Source organism: Rattus norvegicus, chromosome X (genome assembly GCF_021556685.1).
Source record: "Rattus norvegicus strain SHRSP/BbbUtx chromosome X, alternate assembly SHRSP_T2T, whole genome shotgun sequence".
NCBI lineage: Eukaryota > Metazoa > Chordata > Mammalia > Rodentia > Muridae > Rattus > Rattus norvegicus.
Window position 1 is genome coordinate 111,817,127 of NC_141554.1, and position 19,355 is coordinate 111,836,481.

Consider the following 19,355-nt stretch of genomic DNA (forward strand, 5'->3'; position numbering starts at 1 on the left):
TTGGCTGAGCATTGAGCACTGGGAAGTTTTCTTTGAAATACTTTTTAAAGTTAGCACTGTACCTACATCATGTTACCTCTTCAGAGTTTCTCCTTCCTCCTTTCCCTTTATACTCCCTTGTCCTCCCTCCCCCGCCCATGTGTGTGTGTTCCTAAAAGCATTACAACATGTCTTGTTCCCACAATGTTACTTGTCTGTCTATGATTTCAGGGCTGAGTACTGCAGGCTTTTCTGAGAGACCTTGTTCTTTTTTTTTTTTTCCTTCTATCTTTTTTTTTTCCAATTTTTTTTTTAATTAACTTGAGTATTTCTTATATACATTTCGAGTGTAATTCCCTTTCCCGGTTTCCGGGCAAACATCCCCCTCCCCCCTCCCCTTCCTTATGGGTGTTCCCCTCCCAACCCTCCCCCCATTGCCGCCCTCCCCCCATAGACTAGTTCACTGGGGGTTCAGTCTTAGCAGGACCAAGGGCTTCCCCTTCCACTGGTGCTCTTACTAGGATATTCATTGCTACCTATGAGGTCAGAGTCCAGGGTCAGTCCATGTATAGTCTTTAGGTAGTGGCTTAGTCCCTGGAAGCTCTGGTTGCTTGGCATTGTTGTACTTTTGGGGTCCCGAGCTCCTTCAAGCTCTTCCAGTTCTTTCTCTGATTCCTTCAATAGGGGACCTATTCTCAGTTCAGTGGTTTGCTGCTGGCATTCGCCTCTGTATTTGCTGTATTCTGGCTGTGTCTCTCAGGAGCGATCTACATCCGGCTCCTGTCGGTCTGCACTTCTTTGCTTCATCCATCTCTTGTTCCCCTTTTAAAGAAGGAGTGAAGCATTCACATTTTGATCATCCGTCTTGAGTTTCATGTGTTCAAGGCATCTAGGGTAATTCAAGCATTTGGGCTAATAGCCACTTATCAATGAGTGCATAACATGTGTGTTTTTCTGTGATTGGGTTACCTCACTTAGGATGATATTTTCCAGTTCCCTCCATTTGCCTATGAATTTCATAAAGTCATTGTTTTTGACAGCTGAGTAGTATTCCATTGTGTAGATATACCACATTTTCTGTATCCATTCCTCTGTTGAAGGGCATCTGGGTTCTTTCCAGCTTCTGGCTATTATAAATAAGGCTGCTATGAACATAGTGGAGCACGTGTCTTTTTTATATGTTAGGGAATCTTTTGGGTATGTGCCCAAGAGAGGTATAGCTGGATCCTCAGGCAGTTCAATGTCCAATGTTCTGAGGAACCTCCAGACTGATTTCCAGAATGGTTGTACCAGTCTGCAATCCCACCACCAATGGAGGAGTGTTCCTCTTTCTCCGCATCCTCGTCAGCATTTGCTGTCCCCTGAGTTTTTGATCTTAGCCATTCTCACTGGTGTGAGGTGAAATCTCAGGGTTGTTTTGATTTGCATTTCCCTTATGAGTAAAGATGTTGAACATTTCTTTAGGTGTTTCTCAGCTATTCGGCATTCCTCAGCTGTGAATTCTTTGTTTAGCTCTGAACCCCATTTTTTTATTAACTTGAGTATTTCTTATATACATTTCGAGTGTTATTCCCTGTCCCATTTTCCGGGCAAAAATCCCCCTCCCCCTCCCCCCTCCCCCCTCCCCTTCCTTATGGTATTCCCCTCCCAGCCCTCCCCCCATTGCCGCCCTCCCCCCAACAGTCTAGTTCACTGGGGGTTCAGTCTTAGCAGGACCCAGGGCTTCCCCTTCCACTGGTGCTCTTCCTAGGATATTCATTGCTAACTATGAGGTCAGAGTCCAGGGTCAGTCCATGTATGGTCTTTAGGTAGTGGCTTAGTCCCTGGAAGGTCTGGTTGCTTGGCATTGTTGTACATATGGGGTCTCGAGCCCCTTCAAGCTCTTCCATGAACCCCATTTTTTAATAGGGTTATTTGTCTCCCTGCGGTCTAACTTCTTGAGTTCTTTGTATATTTTGGATATAAGGCCTCTATCTGTTGTAGGATTGGTAAAGATCTTTTCCCAATCTGTTGGTTGCCGTTTTGTCCTAACCACAGTGTCCTTTGCCTTACAGAAGCTTTGCAGTTTTATGAGATCCCATTTGTCGATTCTTGATCTTAGAGCATAAGCCATTGGTGTTTTGTTCAAGAAATTTTTTCCAGTGCCCATGTGTTCTAGACTCTGCCCCACTTTCTCTTCTATTAGTTTTAGTGTATCTGGTTTGATGTGGAAGTCCTTGATCCACTTGGACTTAAGCTTTGTACAGGGTGATAAGCATGGATCGATCTGCATTCTTCTACATGTTGACCTCCAGTTGAACCAGCACCATTTGTTGAAAATGCTATCCTTTTTCCATTTGATGGGTTTGGCTCCTTTGTCAAAAATCAAGTGACCATAGGTGCGTGGGTTCATTTCTGGGTCTTCATTTCTGTTCCATTGGTCTATCTGTCTGTCTCTGTACCAATACCATGCAGTTTTTATCACTATTACTCTGTAATACTGCTTGAGTTCAGGGATAGTGATTCCCCCTGAAGTCCTTTTATTGTTGAGGATAGTTTTAGTGATCCTGGGTTTTTTGTTATTCCAGATGAATTTGCAAATTGTTCTGTCTAACTCTTTGAAGAAATGGATTGGTATTTTGATGGGGATTGCATTGAATCTGTAGATCGCTTTTGGTAAAATGTCCATTTTTACTATATTAATCCTGCCAATCCATGAGCATGGGAGATCTTTCCATCTTCTGAGGTCTTCTTCAATTTCTTTCTTCAGTGTCTTGAAGTTCTTATTGTACAGATCTTTTACTTGCTTGGTTAAAGTCACACCGAGGTACTTTATATTATTTGGGTCTATTATGAAGGGTGTCCTTTCCCTAATTTCTTTCTCGGCTTGTTTCTCTTTTGTGTAGAGGAAGGCTACTGATTTATTTGAGTTAATTTTATACCCAGCCACTTTGCTGAAGTTGTTTATCAGCTTTAGTAGTTCTCTGGTGGAACTTTTGGGATCACTTAAATATACTATCATATCATCTGCAAAAAGTGATATTTTGACTTCTTCTTTTCCGATCTGTATCCCCTTGACCTCCTTTTGTTGTCTGATTGCTCTGGCTAGAACTTCAAGAACTATATTGAATAAGTAGGGAGAGAGTGGGCAACCTTGTCTAGTCCCTGATTTTAGTGGGATTGCTTCAAGTTTCTCTCCATTTAGTTTAATGTTAGCAACTGGTTTGCTGTATATGGCTTTTACTATGTTTAGGTATGGGCCTTGAATTCCTATTCTTTCCAGGACTCTTATCATGAAGGGGTGTTGAATTTTGTCAAATGCTTTCTCAGCATCTAATGAAATGATCATGTGGTTTTGTTCTTTCAGTTTGTTTATATAATGGATCACGTTGATGGTTTTCCGTATATTAAACCATCCCTGTATGCCTGGGATGAAGCCTACTTGATCATGGTGGATGATTGTTTTGATGTGCTCTTGGATTCGGTTTGCCAGAATTTTATTGAGTATTTTTGCATCGATATTCATAAAGGAAATTGGTCTGAAGTTCTCTTTCTTTGTTGGGTCTTTGTGTGGTTTAGGTATAAAAGTAATTGTGGCTTCATAGAAGGAATTCGGTAGTGCCCCATCTGTTTCAATTTTGTGGAATAGTTTGGATAGTATTGGTATGAGGTCTTCTATGAAGGTCTGATAGAATTCTGCACTAAACCCGTCTGGACCTGGGCTCTTTTTGGTTGGGAGACCTTTAATGACTGCTTCTATTTCCTTAGGAGTTATGGGGTTGTTTAACTGGTTTATCTGTTCCTGATTTAACTTTGGTACCTGGTTTCTGTCTAGGAAATTGTCCATTTCCTGCAGATTTTCAAATTTTGTTGAATATAGGCTTTTATAGTAAGATCTGATGATTTTTTTAATTTCCTCTGAATCTGTAGTTATGACTCCCTTTTCATTTCTGATTTTGTTAATTTGGACGCACTCTCTGTGTCCTCTCGTTAGTCTGGCTAAGGGTTTATCTATCTTGTTGATTTTCTCAAAGAACCAACTTTTGGTTCTGTTTATTCTTTCTATGGTCCTTTTTGTTTCTACTTGGTTGATTTCAGCTCTGAGTTTGATTATTTCCTGCCTTCTACTCCTCCTGGGTGTATTTGCTTCTTTTTGTTCTAGAGCTTTTAGGTGTGCTGTCAAGCTGGTGACATATGGTCTTTCCTGTTTCTTTCTGCAGGCACACATAGCTATGAGTTTTCCTCTTAGCACAGCTTTCATTGTGTCCCATAAGTTTGGGTATGTTGTACCTTCATTGTCATTAAATTCTAAGAAGTCTTTAATTTCTTTCTTTATTTCTTCCTTGACCAGATTATCATTGAGTAGAGCCCTGTTCAACTTCCACGTATATGTGGGCGTTCTTCCCTTATTGTTATTGAAGACCAGCTTTAGGCCCTGGTGGTCTGATAGCACGCATGGGATTATTTCTACCTTTCTGTACCTGTTGAGGCCCGTTTTTTCGCCAATTATATGGTCAATTTTGGAGAAAGTACCATGAGGAGCTGAGAAGAAGGTATATCCTTTTGCTTTAGGATAGAATGTTCTATAAATATCTGTTAAGTCCATTTGGCTCATGACTTCTCTTAGTCTGTCGACATCACTGTTTAATTTCTGTTTCCATGATCTGTCCATTGATGAGAGTGGGGTGTTGAAATCTCCCACTATTATTGTGTGAGGTGCAATGTGTGTTTTGAGCTTTAGTAAGGTTTCTTTTACGTATGTAGGTGCCCTTGTATTTGGGGCATAGATATTTAGGATTGAGAGTTCATCTTGGTTGATTTTTCCTTTGATGAATATGAAGTGTCCTTCCTTATCTTTTTTGATGACTTTTAGTTGGAAATTGATTTTATTTGATATTAGAATGGCTACTCCAGCTTGCTTCTTCTGACCATTTGCTTGGAAAGTTGTTTTCCAGCCTTTCACTCTGAGGTAGTGTCTGTCTTTGTCTCTGAGGTGTGTTTCCTGTAGGCAGCAGAATGCAGGGTCCTCGTTGCGTATCCAGTTTGTTAATCTATGGGGAGTTGAGGCCATTGATGTTGAGAGATATTAAGGAATAGTGATTATTGCTTCCTGTTATATTCATATTTGGATATGAGGTTATGTTTGTGTGCTTTTCTTCTCTTTGTTTTGTTGCCAAGACAATTAGTTTCTTGCTTCTTCTAGGGTATAGCTTGCCTCCTTATGTTGGGCTTTACCATTTATTATCCTTTGTAGTGCTGGATTTGTAGAAAGATATTGAGTAAATTTGGTTTTGTCATGGAATATCTTGGTTTCTCCATCTATGTTAATTGAGAGTTTTGCAGGATACAGTAACCTGGGCTGGCAGTTGTGTTCTCTTATGGTCTGTATGACATCTGTCCAGGATATTCTGGCTTTCATAGTCTCTGGCGAAAAGTCTAGCGTGATTCTGATAGGCCTGCCGTTATATGTTACTTGACCTTTTTCCCTTACTGCTTTTAAATATTCTTTCTTTATTTTGTGCATTTGGTGTTTTGACTAGTATGTGACGGGAGGAGTTTCTTTTCTGGTCCAATCTATTTGGAGTTCTGTAGGCTTCTTGTATGCTTATGGGTATCTCTTTCTTTAGGTTAGGGAAGTTTTCTTCTATGATTTTGTTGAAGATATTTACTGGTCCTTTGAGCTGGGAGTCTTCACTCTCTTCTATACGTATTATCCTTAGGTTTGATCTTCTCATTGAGTCCTGGATTTCCTGTACATTTTGGACCAGTAGCTTTTTCCGCTTTACATTATCTTTGACAGTTGAGTTGATGATTTCTATGGAATCTTCTGCTCCAGAGATTCTCTCTTCTATCTCTTGTATTCTGTTGGTGAAGTTCATATCTATGGGTCCTTGTCTCTTCTTTTGGTTTTCTATATCCAGGGTTGTTTCCATGTGTTCTTTCTTGATTGCTTCTATTTCCATTTTTAATTCCTTCAACTGTTTGATTGTGTTTTCCTGGAATTCTTTCAGGGATTTTTGTGATTCCTCTCTGTAGGCTTCTACTTGTTTATTTATGTTTTCCTGTGTTTCTCTAAGGGAGTTCTTCACGTCTTTCTTGAAGTCCTCCAGCATCATGATCAAATATGATTTTGAAACTAGATCTTGCTTTTCTGGTGTGTTTGGATATTCCGTGTTTGCTTTGGTGGGAGTATTGGGCTCTGATGATGCCATGTAGGCTTGGTTTCTGTTGCTTGGGTTTCTGTGCTTGCCTCTCGCCATCAGATTATCTCTAGTGTTACTTTGTTCTTCTATTTCTGACAGTGGCTAGACTGTCCTATAAGCCTGTGTGTCAGGAGTGCTGTAGACCTGTTTTCCTGTTTTCTTTCACCCAGTTATGGGAACAGTGTGTTCTGCTTTCGGGCGTGTAGTTTTTCCTCTCTACAGGTCTTCAGCTGTTCCTGTGGGCCTGTGTCTTGAGTTCACCAGGCAGGTCACTTGCAGCAGAAAAGTTGGTCTTACCTGTGGTCCTGAGGCTCAAGTTTGCTGGTGGGGTGCTGCCTACAAGCTCTCCGTGGGGGTAGCAACCAGGAAGATCTGCGCCGCCCTTTCCGGGAGCTTCCGTGCACCAGCGTTCCAGATGGCATTTGTTGTTTTCCTCTGGAGTCAGAGATGTGGGCAGAGTGTAGTCTCTTCTGGTTTCCCAGGCATGTCTGTCTCTCTGAAGGTTTAGCTCTCCATCCCACGGAAGTTGGGTGCAGAGTACTAGAATTTGAACTCTTGTCTTCATATTTCTACGGGAAATGCTTTACCTCATGACCAAAAGCGAGTTGGGTAGGAAAGTGTTTATTTCATTTTATAATTTATAGTCTATCATCCAGGGCAGTTGGGGCAAAACTGGTACAGAAGCCATAGAGAAATGCTGCTTAATGGCTCGGTCAGCCTAGTTTCTTAAAGCACCCAGAACATCAGGTCAAGGGTGGCACTACCTGAGGTGATATAGCCCCTCCCACAAAATCATGATTCAAGAAAATGCCCTACAAACTTTCCTACGATCCAGTCCTATGGAGCTATAGGAAATAAGATGCCTTCTTCCCAGATGACCCTAGTTTGTGTCAAGTTGGCAAGAGGCAAACAATAACAGCAGAAATCAATCTTTTAAAAGTATTCCAAAGGCCGTGAACATAGCTCAGTAATTGTTAGAGTTTGCTGTCTGTCTCTGATAAGCGCCATAACCAAAAGAAACTTAGGGAGGAATGGAGAAATAGGTTTATTTTAGCTTACAGGTTACAATCCATCAAGGAAGGAAACCAGGGACATAGCTCAAAATTGGGATCTGGAGGCAAGCATTGAAGCAAAGATGAGGGCAGAGTGCTGCTTAGTAGCCCACTTCCTTGTGTCTATTCAGTACCTACCCGATGATGATACCGAGCCTTCCTAAATCAAGTAGTGAACAAGATGGTGTCCCACAGAGAGCCCGTAGGCCAGTCTTACTCTGTTTGAAATATTTCCACAACAAAATTAAGGGTAAACTATTAAAACACTTTTGCATCAATGGCAGACCTAAGTTTAGAAATAGATAACTCTGGTTGATGAGTATGTTGATATTGTGTTAGTCCCTCTTTACCCAGTTTTTCTGGTTCCTTCAGAAAGGTAAAAATGGGCTTGAGGGACTTCTGTCTGTGAAATACCTAATTAATTCATAAACAATAAGTAGAGTTTGGCAAATTACCAGGTATATAGGCAAAGATTAGTTTTGCACAAGCTCAAAAAGAAGAAATTTCATATAGTACAATAAGGTTTTTCTTTTTAGTTGTAGGTTACTCATCAAAAAGAGTACTTGGACAAAGGTTTAAGCCAATACAAAGTCATTCTTAGCCAGTGGGTGACAACACTGGGTGTTCAGGATCCTGAAGTAACACCAAGCCTTTCTCCAGATGAGCTTCTAAGCACAAGAACTATGCCCTGGGTCGACACACTTCCGATAACAAGAACAGTTAGCCAGAAGTAGAACTACAAAAGCCAAAAATTAGAACATTTACTTGGAGACTTTCCCATAACTATGGACTTTGTTTGAGTTTTGGCTGATGGTGCTGTCTATGCGCTGAGTTTTAAAGCCTGAGTGGCACTTCCATCCTGGACTCAGTCGTACTAATGTCTGGGGGCCTGTTACAGTTTTGGTGTGCTTCATCAAAAGCAAGAGGCAGAAAGTAGTCTAATGACTAATGACATGCCAAAGGACCAAATCATGAAGGACATACTATAGGAAGAATCTTGTAATTTAGACATCAAAACAAAGAGTTTTGAAGATAATAAAGAATTGCATTGTTTTCATTTTAAGACTTTACTCTAGTGGCTCTATGGAGACAGGTAGAAAACAATTCTATGGGCAAACATGCCCAGATGCGAGGATGAAGGCCAGAAATACATAGTTGTGGGTATAAAAAAATGAAGAATGAGAAATGAAATGAGCCATAACTTTGAAAATGTAACTAATCTAGATGCTGATGGAAACTGAAAGTAGGAAAGCAATGAGTCAATGCTAACGCCTTCTCAGGTCCCCACACTTTGTCTCAAGTGAAGAGAAAAGAACTCCTTCAGAGGTTAGCAACTATGTTCATTTGCAAGGGTCACATAGTCAGGGCTTAGAACAGCATACATTTTATCCACACAGCCTGTAACTAAAAGCTATGAAGGTAGGTTAGATTTCTTCCGAGGCCTCTTTCCTTGGTTCAGGGATGGATGATCTTACCATCTTGATTCTGTGCCTAGAATTGTTATGGCAGAATCATAAAATAGTTCTATTTTTATGAACATCCTCAGTGAGTTCCACACTGGCTGTATTGTAGTCCCACCAATGAAGGGTTCCTTCCCCCTATTTTCATAAACATTTGTTGCTTAGTTTTTTTTTTCTTTTTTCTTTTTTTTACTTATTCACTATGTTGGCCCTGTGGGCTTTTTTTTTTTTTTAATGAAATTCTGCTGTAAAACACATTTTTGTGCTGGCCAAGCTGGTTCTCTCTTGCTTTTGTGTTTCTTTCCTCATGCCTTTCACCTATTTTGTTATAATGGGTCTCATTGTGAAACCTAGAGCCATTCTTTCCTCAAGCACTCTTGCCTTCCCGTCCTTTATTACTGATAACATCAGCTCTGGTCAGCCTAAGGTTGCCGCACCCGTTCCCTAGGCCCAGGCTTTCTGAACTCAGTTCCCTTTGTGCTCCTTAATGGACCTCCCATTTTCCTTACTCTTTCCTGCCTTCTCAAAAAGAGCCCTCGACTGAATTCTTTTTTTCTGTAATTGTCCCCCATCCCCGTGGGTTTATTTGTTTGATTTTTATTATTGTAGTTTTTCCTCTTTGATATTTTGACTTTGGTTCAAGTACTGTTTCTCTGGTTTAATTTTGATTTTTTCCTATATTGCTATTATTTTTATGTTTCGCTGTTTGTGGAAACAGTAATAATATGAAATATGATGCTATTAAGTAATTATGCTATTAAATACCATGGGTCATGAAAAAAAACAGAAAAATCAAACAGCAAAATATAAAAACTAATAAATCCCCTTTCCCTTTTGTAATGTTTTGGTTTCTTCTTGAAAACTGAACATTTAGAATATTATGATGCAGTGACTATAGAAATCAGCCTTTTCTTCCTCAAAGGCCTTGCTGTCCCTCCACCCCCTAAAAACTACAAATGTCCCTTTTTTCTTGTAACTTCCTCCAATTCTTGGGAGAAACTCATTGTATGTGGCTACACAATTCCATTGCTCAACTGTGTTCCTCTATTGTCCTGACAGACATATCCCCAAACAGCAGAAATTAAAATAAAGTACTTCTCCCAGCCTTGACCAATTGGCTCTGTGCTGTGTCCCTCCTTCAGTTCTTACCTAGACCTCCCCAGAGCCTTCGGAGCAACTTGAAGTGAAAGCTTAATTAAGCTCTCAGGCTTTTCTGAGTTTGCCACTCAGAGGGAGCCTTCTCCCAATTACCTCTGTATGATATATGTGTGATTTGAATGCACCAGTTTCAAACCCAAAATTTCAAACTGCCTTTTCCTCTGTGACCTTAGACAACTGACTCTTTATCTCACTTCCAATCTCCTGATTTAGATTTCTGAAGGTAGTTTATCCACTTCACTGTGCTTTTAAGGCAGACCAACTAACTGCCTTTTCAGCCTTAAGTAAGTGACACGAACCAGAGATCAGGACCTTATGTTGTACTTCAGGTATGCCCTGGCAGGTTAGAAGAGATCTAAATTGGTCTTGGAAATGGTTCAGTGAGGAAAGTGCTTGCACGGGAATGGAGACCTGAGTGTGGATCTCCAGCAGTGTAAAAAGCTAGGCAGGGCAGCTCACAGCAGTAAGCCCTGGCAAGTATGGGGCCCAAAGGAGAGTGGGAGATACTCTGAGCTTGCTGGCCCACCGACCAAGCTAAAAATAAAGTAAGTTTGCTGAGACAGCCTGTCTAAAAACAGAAGATGGAAATCAAAACATTGATTTTCAAGGTTTTTGATTGTTTTATTCATTTATTTACTTTCCTGGGGGTTTTTGTTTGTTTCTGAGAGAAAACCATGGATTGGAAGGCCAAGATGGTCTGGGAGGAACTGTGGGAGAGGTGAAGAATATTCTCAAAATATGTTGCATGAAAAAATGTTAATAAATAAAGGTGGAACGCAAAGAAAAAGATAGCTGATGTTGACTTTTGGCCTCCACAGACTCACGGGCTCTCACACCCAATCCCCCCCACCCCCCCACCCGCCCACAACCTAAAGAACACAGAGAGAAAAAAGCTACATAGTAATTGAACAAGGTGTCCAGGACCAGGACTGCACACAGTAAGCCCTGGCTTCTTTCTGTACCTTTGAATCCTGCTGTACCTAGGGAGGGCCAGAGCAAAGGCCACTAGAAGTCCACACAGCTTTTCTGCTGTGCTGAAGTTGTCTGTATCTGGACTATGTGTTCATGGGATTGCTCTAAGCTCTTGTTGTCCAGCTTTCTTGCTCAGTCCTGACAATCTCTGTTTAATTTTTTATAATTAAATGTTTTCTTTATTAAATTACATTTTTGGAGTCATTATTTCCACCCTATTCGCCTCTGCTCAGGCTTCTCAAGTGCCCTACCCACAGCGTCATATTATTTATTCAATTATGTATACACACACACACACACACACACACACACACACACACACACACCCTGCTGAGTTTTTTGTGTTACTTATATGCTTATGTGATTAGGGCTGACTGTGAAAGGGAGACTCAGTCTGGTGTTTTGTTTTTCCTTGTTCCTTGTTACCCGTTTGAGGGCTTTAACACACTTGCTCTGCCTTTTCTCTAGACTATTAGAAAGTTTCCTTGTTTCTTGATGTTGTCAGCTATTAGACCAATGCCGAGGTCCAAAAGTTCATATAATTTTATATTTCCTTCTTTATTCATTGCCTGAGAAGATAAACAGGTCTAGAAGGAGGCAGTTCCTGACTGAGAAGCTTATGTAGACATGTAGTTCATTTTTCTTTGTCAGTGTTCGAACTAATGATTTGGATCCCAATATCCTACAGAGGTAACCAGTTGTGGGGTAGATATGTGTATATGTGTGTGTGAATGTGACTTTGTGTATGTATGTGTGAGACTTATTTCTGCCAAGATATGATATTTCTATAAGATAAATATTTGTTTTCAAAAGATTAAAATGATATATGACTTGTTCATGCTGTGGGAATATCCAGTGTGGTTTGGGTCGCTGAAGTAGTGAGTCGTTGCTTGCTGCTGTTCGTCTTTTTCTCTTAGACAGGTCGAACAGCACACCCGGATCTCAAAGTCACAAGCTTCATGCCTCTGCCTTTCAGAGCTAAGACTGTAGGCTTGTGCCACTACGGTTGGCAACTTTCTGCTGCCCCGTATACTTCATAGGAAACTTCTTAAAAACTCTAAGATCATTTCCCAATCTTCTCTTTACTCCTACTTTCCTGCATTTGAGTTATTCCTTTCTTTTCATGTGTGATATATTCGTCTATCCATTTTATTATAAGTCATCATCATTGGCACTATCCATCAGCTTTATTTTTGGATTTAAAATAACTCTTATGGCACTGGCAACGAGAAGTATGTGTTCAATTTCTATATCTTCCCTTGGAACACTATCTTTTAACATATAATAGTTTTTCAGTATATCTCCAGCTACTCTTTAAAAACTAAGCTCTGTGGTTGGCTTATGGGTAGAGTAAAATATGAAAGGTAATAGTGGTGACACCTTGTTGGTGCCTCTGTCTCCTCAAGGTTTCTTCTAGGACAGGAATCAACAGCAGGACATAAGCGACTGCAAAGAAGCAACTTGGCAAACTTGGTTCACTTAAAATTACAGTTGCTTATTAAGTAGCTTGCTTTAGCCTGTAGAAATGACAGCACGAGACTCCTATTTTTAAATCTGCTTTTCGGTCTTATTTTAGCATGAATGTATCTTTACTTCTAATGGCGTGTTATTCAATCAAAGTACTATTTGTGCCAGATTCTTTAGCACCATGTTTGATGTATACCTAATAATTGTTGAACTAATGTTTTAATGGGGGAGGGATAACTTATATTCTGCTTTAGAAATTAAACATACCAGTTGAATTGTACATAGATAATGAATTGACTCCTTAATTGCAAATAAGGTTCTAGGGAAATGGCTCCCTCATCAAAGCACTTGCACTGTGAGTCTGACAGGCTGAGCTCAGATCCCTAACACCCACTTAAAAAGAGAAGCAAACTCCACCGCCATGGACACAGAAACAGGCAGCTATCTGGAGGTTGGTGGCCAGCCAGTCTAGATGATCAGAAAGTTTCATGTTCAGTTAAAGAGGAGGGGGAGGGGTTAGGGGGATGTTGGCCTGGAAACCGGGAAAGGGAATAACATTTGAAATGTAAATAAGAAATACCCAGTTTAATAAAGATGGAGAGAAAAACAAAGAGCCTGTCTCAATAAAATAAGATGGAAAGCAATATGAAATGTTGATGAAAACAGTCAACGTTACCCTCTAACCCTATATGCATATGTATGTGCATGCACACATGCATATGTTGTACACATATACAACTTCAAATAAAAAATAAAGAATAAGAATAGAGACCTTTTGACAGCAAATGCTGGCGAGGATGCTGAGAAAGAGGAACACTCCTCCATTGTTGGTGGGATTGCAGACTGGTACAACCATTCTGGAAATCAGTCTGGAGGTTCCTCAGAAAATTGGACATTGAACTGCCTGAGGATCCAGCTATACTCTCTTGGGCATATACCCAAAAGATGCCCCAACATATAAAAGAGACATGTGCTCCACTATGTTCATTGCAGCCTTATTTATAATAGCCAGAAGCTGGAAAGAACCCAGATGCCCTTCAACAGAGGAATGGATACAGAAAATGTGGTACATCTACACAATGGAATATTACTCAGCTATCAAAAACAATGACTTTATGAAATTCGTAGGCAAATGATGGAACTGGAAAATATCATCCTGAGTGAGCTAACCCAATCACAGAAAGACACACATGGTATGAACTCATTGATAAGTGGCTATTAGCCCAACTGCTTGAATTACCCTAGATGCCTAGAACAAATGAAACTCAAGACTGATGATCAAAATGTGAATGCTTCACTCCTTCTTTAAAAGGGGAACAAGAATACCCTTGGCAGGGAATAGAGAGGTAAAGATTAAAACAGACACAGAAGGAACACCCATTCAGAGCCTGCCCCACATGTGGCCCATACATATACAGCCATCCAATTAGACAAGATGGATGAAGCAAAGAAGTGCAGGCCGACAGGAGCCGGATGTAGATCGCTCCTGAGAGACACAGCCAGAATACAGCAAATACATAGGCGAATGCCAGCAGCAAACCACTGAACTGAGAACGGGACCCCCATTGAAGGAATCAGAGAAAGAACTGGAAGAGCTTGAAGGGGCTTGAGACCCCATATGAACAACAATGCCAACCAACCAGAGCTTCCAGGGACTAAGCCACTACCTAAAGACTATACATGGACTGACCCTGGGCTCCAACCTCATAGGTAGCAATGAATATCCTAGTAAGAGCACCAGTGGAAGGGGAAGCCCTGGGTCCTGCCAAAACTGAACCCCCAGTGAACGTGATTATTGGGGGGAGGGCGGTAATGGGGGGAGGATGGGGAGGGGAACACCCATAAAGAAGGGGAGGGGGAGGGATTAGGGGGATGTTTGCCCAGAAACCGGGAAAGGGAATAACACTTGAAATGTAAATAAGAAATAATTAAGTTAATAAAAAAAAGAATAGAGACCTTTTTTATACATTTGTTTGTGTGTGTGTGTGTGTGCGCGCGTGTGTGTGTGTGTGTGTGTGTGTGTGTGTGTGTGTGTGTACGCACATGTAGAGTTCAGAGGACAATTTGTGAGAGTTGATTGTCCCTTCACTACCATGTTGAGTCCTTGGGGTTGAGCTCAGATTGTCAGGCTCAGGCTCTACAGCAACCTCCCTTACCCACAGAGCCAGTTTACCAGCCCAGGTCCTGAGAGTTTTCATCTCAATTATTTGCCTCTTTCTTTACCATATCACACACACACACACACACACACACACACACACACACACACACACACACACATATATACATATATATCAGAAATTAACAGTTTTATTTTAGGCTTGAATTCTACCAATAATGAGTGATTTCTATAATCACCTGTAACCCCAGCCTTCAGGAGCCCAAAGCAGAATGTTCAGAGAGGTTCAAGACCAGCCTCGGTTGCATAAAGAGTTAATAGTCCATCTCGGACTATATGAGGCTTTGAAATACAAGCTATTTTAATGTGCCTCTCTGTTGCCATTATAAAACACTAGCCAAAAGCAACTTGAGGTAGGAAAGGGTCTGTTTGGCTTACACATGAGAATCCATCCATCATTGAGGGAAAGCCAAAGGCAGGAACCAGAAGGAAGGAACTGAAGCAGAAATCAGAGAGGAATGATGCTTATTGGCTTGCTTCCTCTGGCTTGCTAAGCTACCGTACAGCCCAGGCAGAGCACTGCCTACAGGGACCTGAGCCCTCCCCCATCAATTATTAGTCATGGTAATGTCTCACAGACATGGCTCCGGAGCTGTTTGATCTGGACAATTCTCTTGAGATTGAGATGCCCTCAAGACTCTGAGCCATGGCAAGTTGACAGTTGAACAGTTGAAGCTAACTGACACAAACAATAAACAAATGAGGGAATATTACCATTGCCAGGAATTCAATTTCACTTGGTTGTATTACATAAGGTAAACGAAACATGTTTATTTAAGAGCATTTGGAAAATGTAGAAATACTAAAAGAAAAGATAATTACAAATCTCCACAATTCTAACAAATGGGAAAAGTACATCACCCATTATTCTGGAGGAAAATTTATTTAGAAAACTAATTTAATTCTTTCTGAATTAAAAAAAAACCTTTGCACAGTTTTAAAGATTTATTTATTATATGTGGATGCTTATTTTGACTGCATGTATGACAGATAGCACCACATGTGTGCCTGGTACATGCTTAGGTCAGAAGAGAGCATTCGAGCCCCTGAAACTGGAGTTATGGACAGTTGTGAGTCACCATGTGCGTGCTCAACTCAGGTCCTCTGCAAGAACAAGTGTTCTTAACCAACCGAGGCATCACTCTAGACCCCTCTCCTAACTTGAATTCTCAATTTTCATTTTGTTAATGATTGATTTTTAAAGCTGCTTAACTCTTCCTTATTAATCTGTCCTCTTTAATGTAGTGAGTGCCTTGATTCAGCTCCTTTATGAGCCAATTGTGCCTATCTCATTTTATTTTGAACAGGTCGAGAAAATTCAACTGCTAATGCCACAGGGAAGTCCAAAAGAATCATAAACGATAGATGGGAGAGTCAGCTGTGGCGAGATAAGAAGTTTAGCTTGAGAGACCATCTACATTATGGTCATGTCGATCCTGAAAGTATTCCACGGAAATTTATTTTGGGGCATGAAAAGTTTCTCACCCAGCAGTTTAATTCTCAGCCTGCAAAATATGTACCACCAGAAGGAAAGCCCCCAAAACTGGATGAATTTCAGAGTGCCCGAAGTCTTGGACATTTTGAAGTAACCATCCTAGGTAGGTGAACTTCTCTTCTATTATTTGTGAATACTATTAATTTCATGTATTTTCATATTTAAATATGGTCAGCAGTTAGCCTTTATGAGTGTGTGTGTGTGTGTGTGTGTGTGTGTGTGTGTGTGTGTTTATATATATAAATGTCTGAGGGGGAAATTTTTGTTTGGCTCAAACTAAATGAAGAGGGCACTAATTCTGATATAAAATAAAGCTCAGATTGTGGGCTTTTCAACACTGTCAAGTCCTTGGAAAAATTGGGGAGATATGAGTGTGGGAACTAACAGAGCTTTCCATGACTGATCTGACTAATGTTTGTTGATCGTTGTTTCTATCGTGGCAATGCTAATGGCCCTAACTTTTTCCCAGCAACTCTTTTTCACCATTATCCCCTCTGCCCCTTCTTTCCTCCTCTCTCACATGTAAATATGCATGCAGTAAAACGTATAAAAATCTACTGACAATGAGAGACTGAATTTTCAGATGGTCTTCACTAGACCGTGGTACTTGATCTCTTCAGGTACTTTATCAAACTTAGTTTCATATCTAGGAAACAAAAGTCAAGCCAAGATTTCCCATACGTCACATAAAGTAACCATAGAAACAAAGAGTCATAGCGAAACACAGGACTGAATGTTTTTCTCCCTTTAGCACTCTACAGATTGATTGAAACAGACTGACTGCACGTCTCAGTTGACTCATATGTAGTTGTCACTTTTTATTAGCTTTGGCTATGAGTCAGCTAAAAGCAAGAATAGGGTAGAAGGAACACAAATTTGGCACACTGCTCACCAGATTGAATCAATGTTAGGAGTGTGCTATTTTCATATAAATGTTACCTTACCTGTTTTCAAGGGTGGTTTAGAGGCAAAAGCCAAGCCTTTTATGGATTTTAAAAGAAGGATAGATGTAGGTATCACAAGATCTATACCGATAACCAATATCACACCATTTGGCAACGTTTTCCCTGAGTTTTCTGGTATGGAAAGAGGGCATTCTTTTATTTATTTGACTGTACATTTAATTTTAGAGCAAAAGGAAACTTACATGATTTCAGTCTCACACTCAGGCTGAGTACAAAGAAGGCCATGATTAAAGATCAGGTTTCCTGAATCTCTCAACCACTTTTGTTTCAGAGAAAACAAACATTGAATATAGGAATCGTAAGGTTTTTTTTTTTAATTCAAACAAAATTTAAGTCTAAATATACCATGTATAATTAACATGAGTTTTTATCTTCAACTAGATTTATTTTCTTAAAGATATGAAAATAAGTCAGACATAGTTGAATCCTACCTTGACCTTATATATAATTACTTATAACAGTGAGGTATGACTAAATAAATCCACACATGAGTATATTTCAACATGTGATTTTTTAACCCATAAATTCTGCTTTTTAATGGTTTAATATTATACAGAGAAAAAATATATAGGACTAAGATACATGGTAGTGGGTATTTTGGTCATCATGCAACTGAATTTAGTTGCCAGTATGTCAACAGGTTTTCACAGGCCTCAAACTCTTTGGCACATGTTAGGTAGGATCATAGCAGGAAACTCAAAGTAGCAAAAATATGTTAAGCCACTGAACATTTAATAACAAATGGTCTTTCTCTCACAGGTTTGAACCATGAGATTGCGATTGATGTTGCATTTCTACCTATGTATTCTCCTGAAGATGTTGAAACTTCTCAAATCGACACATTTTTGACCTGCATGAATTACAGCTGTGTGTATCCACCAGCAGCACCTGTCAGTGGAAGGGTGCCAGATCCCAAGGCAGTGGCAGGTGACTGCGTTCTTTATACTTAGTTTAAAGAAAATGTAATGTAAATGACCCTAACCTTTTTCTAATGGCAAAATTTGTATTTTGTCTTAACTCGTTGATATGTGTACCCCCTAGAACTTAAACCTGAATGTGGCTTTTAAGTAAATTAAATAGCTTGTTTCCATTCCGGTGAGACATAAAGAATATTTTATGATTTTAATTACTTCATCAGACTGACCGAGTATGTGCTTGGAGTGGTGTAAAGCTTCCCTTTTATCCTTTATCCTTTTCTGTATAATTGCCTGAAATTATAAACCTTTAGCAAGGCACTACCGTATAATTGTTTTTCTCCTAAATGTTTGGTTATTCAAGTGCTATTCATTCCATTCCTTCAGGACTGCTAAGAGTATGTGCGATCCCAACAGTGAAACTCTTCGGTCATTTATGTTGCTTCATAAAATACCAGCTTTTTCATTCTATACCTCTAAACTCAACTCTGCAGTTATAGGTGTCTTGTCCATTCTGTTGTTGTTTCTACTCCTTGACCAAGTGATAAAGCTTCTAGTCATTTTCATTGAGCTCAACAACACAATGCATTTAAAAGAGCATTTAAGAAAGCCTTGGATGGCAAGTTTCTCCAAGCCAATGAAGCTTTAGAATCTCTGTTGATTTTTGAGCATGTCTTATGGACGCTACCTGATGATAGAACTTGACATTCCTCATTGTGCCAACTGTGTTTGACGATCTAATTTTATGAGATTCTTAAATTTTCCATATAGAGATGATTTGTTAATTAGCTTGCAATATCATGTCCTATATCACAACTTCTTGGGCTCTCTTAACTAGTGGAAATATTTCTGTACTCGGATTCTTCTTTCACCTTATGTACCCTGTCCCAGGCTTTCTGGTATATGCACATGCAGTTATTAGATAATTGTAGGTCAGAGTTCCCACTTATCTGCTCCTTGCTAATGCGAGGATTCTTCCAGACACCATTAGCATGGTCACATGAAAAATACCTGGTACCAGTCTGCCAAGTAGTTAATATTTGAACATGAAGGACACAAGTCACTAGAGGAGAAAAATAAGGTAGTAGCTAAAAGCAGAGTGATTCATTGTCAGCAGAATAGCACATTTTTATGATACAGCACTAATAATAGTGACAGTGATAATTGTGCTGATCATCATGCCTTTCAACTAGTCCCCCATAGAGACCCCCCCGGCAGTATGAACACTGCTATCCCCCATTTACAGGTAAAGTACACTGAAAGTCAGTGTCTCACCAGCATGAATAACAGAGCTATAATTTGAATCTGAAAGTTTGCCTGATTCCAACCTTTTCCATTGCTTTCACAAATCTAGCATGAGAGACAGAAATAGGCTTGGTGATATAAAACAGTGGTTCATGGGATAACACTGGTGTCATCTTTTAAACACTATCAGCTGTTTTCTTTTAATCACAAAAACTATGCACATGAATTATTTAATTTGTTAACAATTACAGAAAAATCCTATGTAAAAGTGAAAGTTTCCCTTCAGG

General features: G+C 39.9%; 1 protein-coding gene across 2 annotated transcripts in view; it reads left to right on the forward strand.

Annotated features, from left to right (window-relative positions):
* Radx (RPA1 related single stranded DNA binding protein, X-linked) overlaps nucleotides 1-19,355 on the forward strand; it is an 87,552-nt gene that overhangs the window by 60,145 nt on the left and 8,052 nt on the right. For both annotated transcript variants that reach the window (NM_001127377.3, XM_087600710.1), the window contains exons 12-13: nucleotides 15,757-16,047; nucleotides 17,669-17,836. In NM_001127377.3, coding sequence (NP_001120849.1) covers nucleotides 15,757-16,047; nucleotides 17,669-17,836 — 459 coding nt within the window. The remainder of the gene's footprint in view (nucleotides 1-15,756; nucleotides 16,048-17,668; nucleotides 17,837-19,355) is intronic.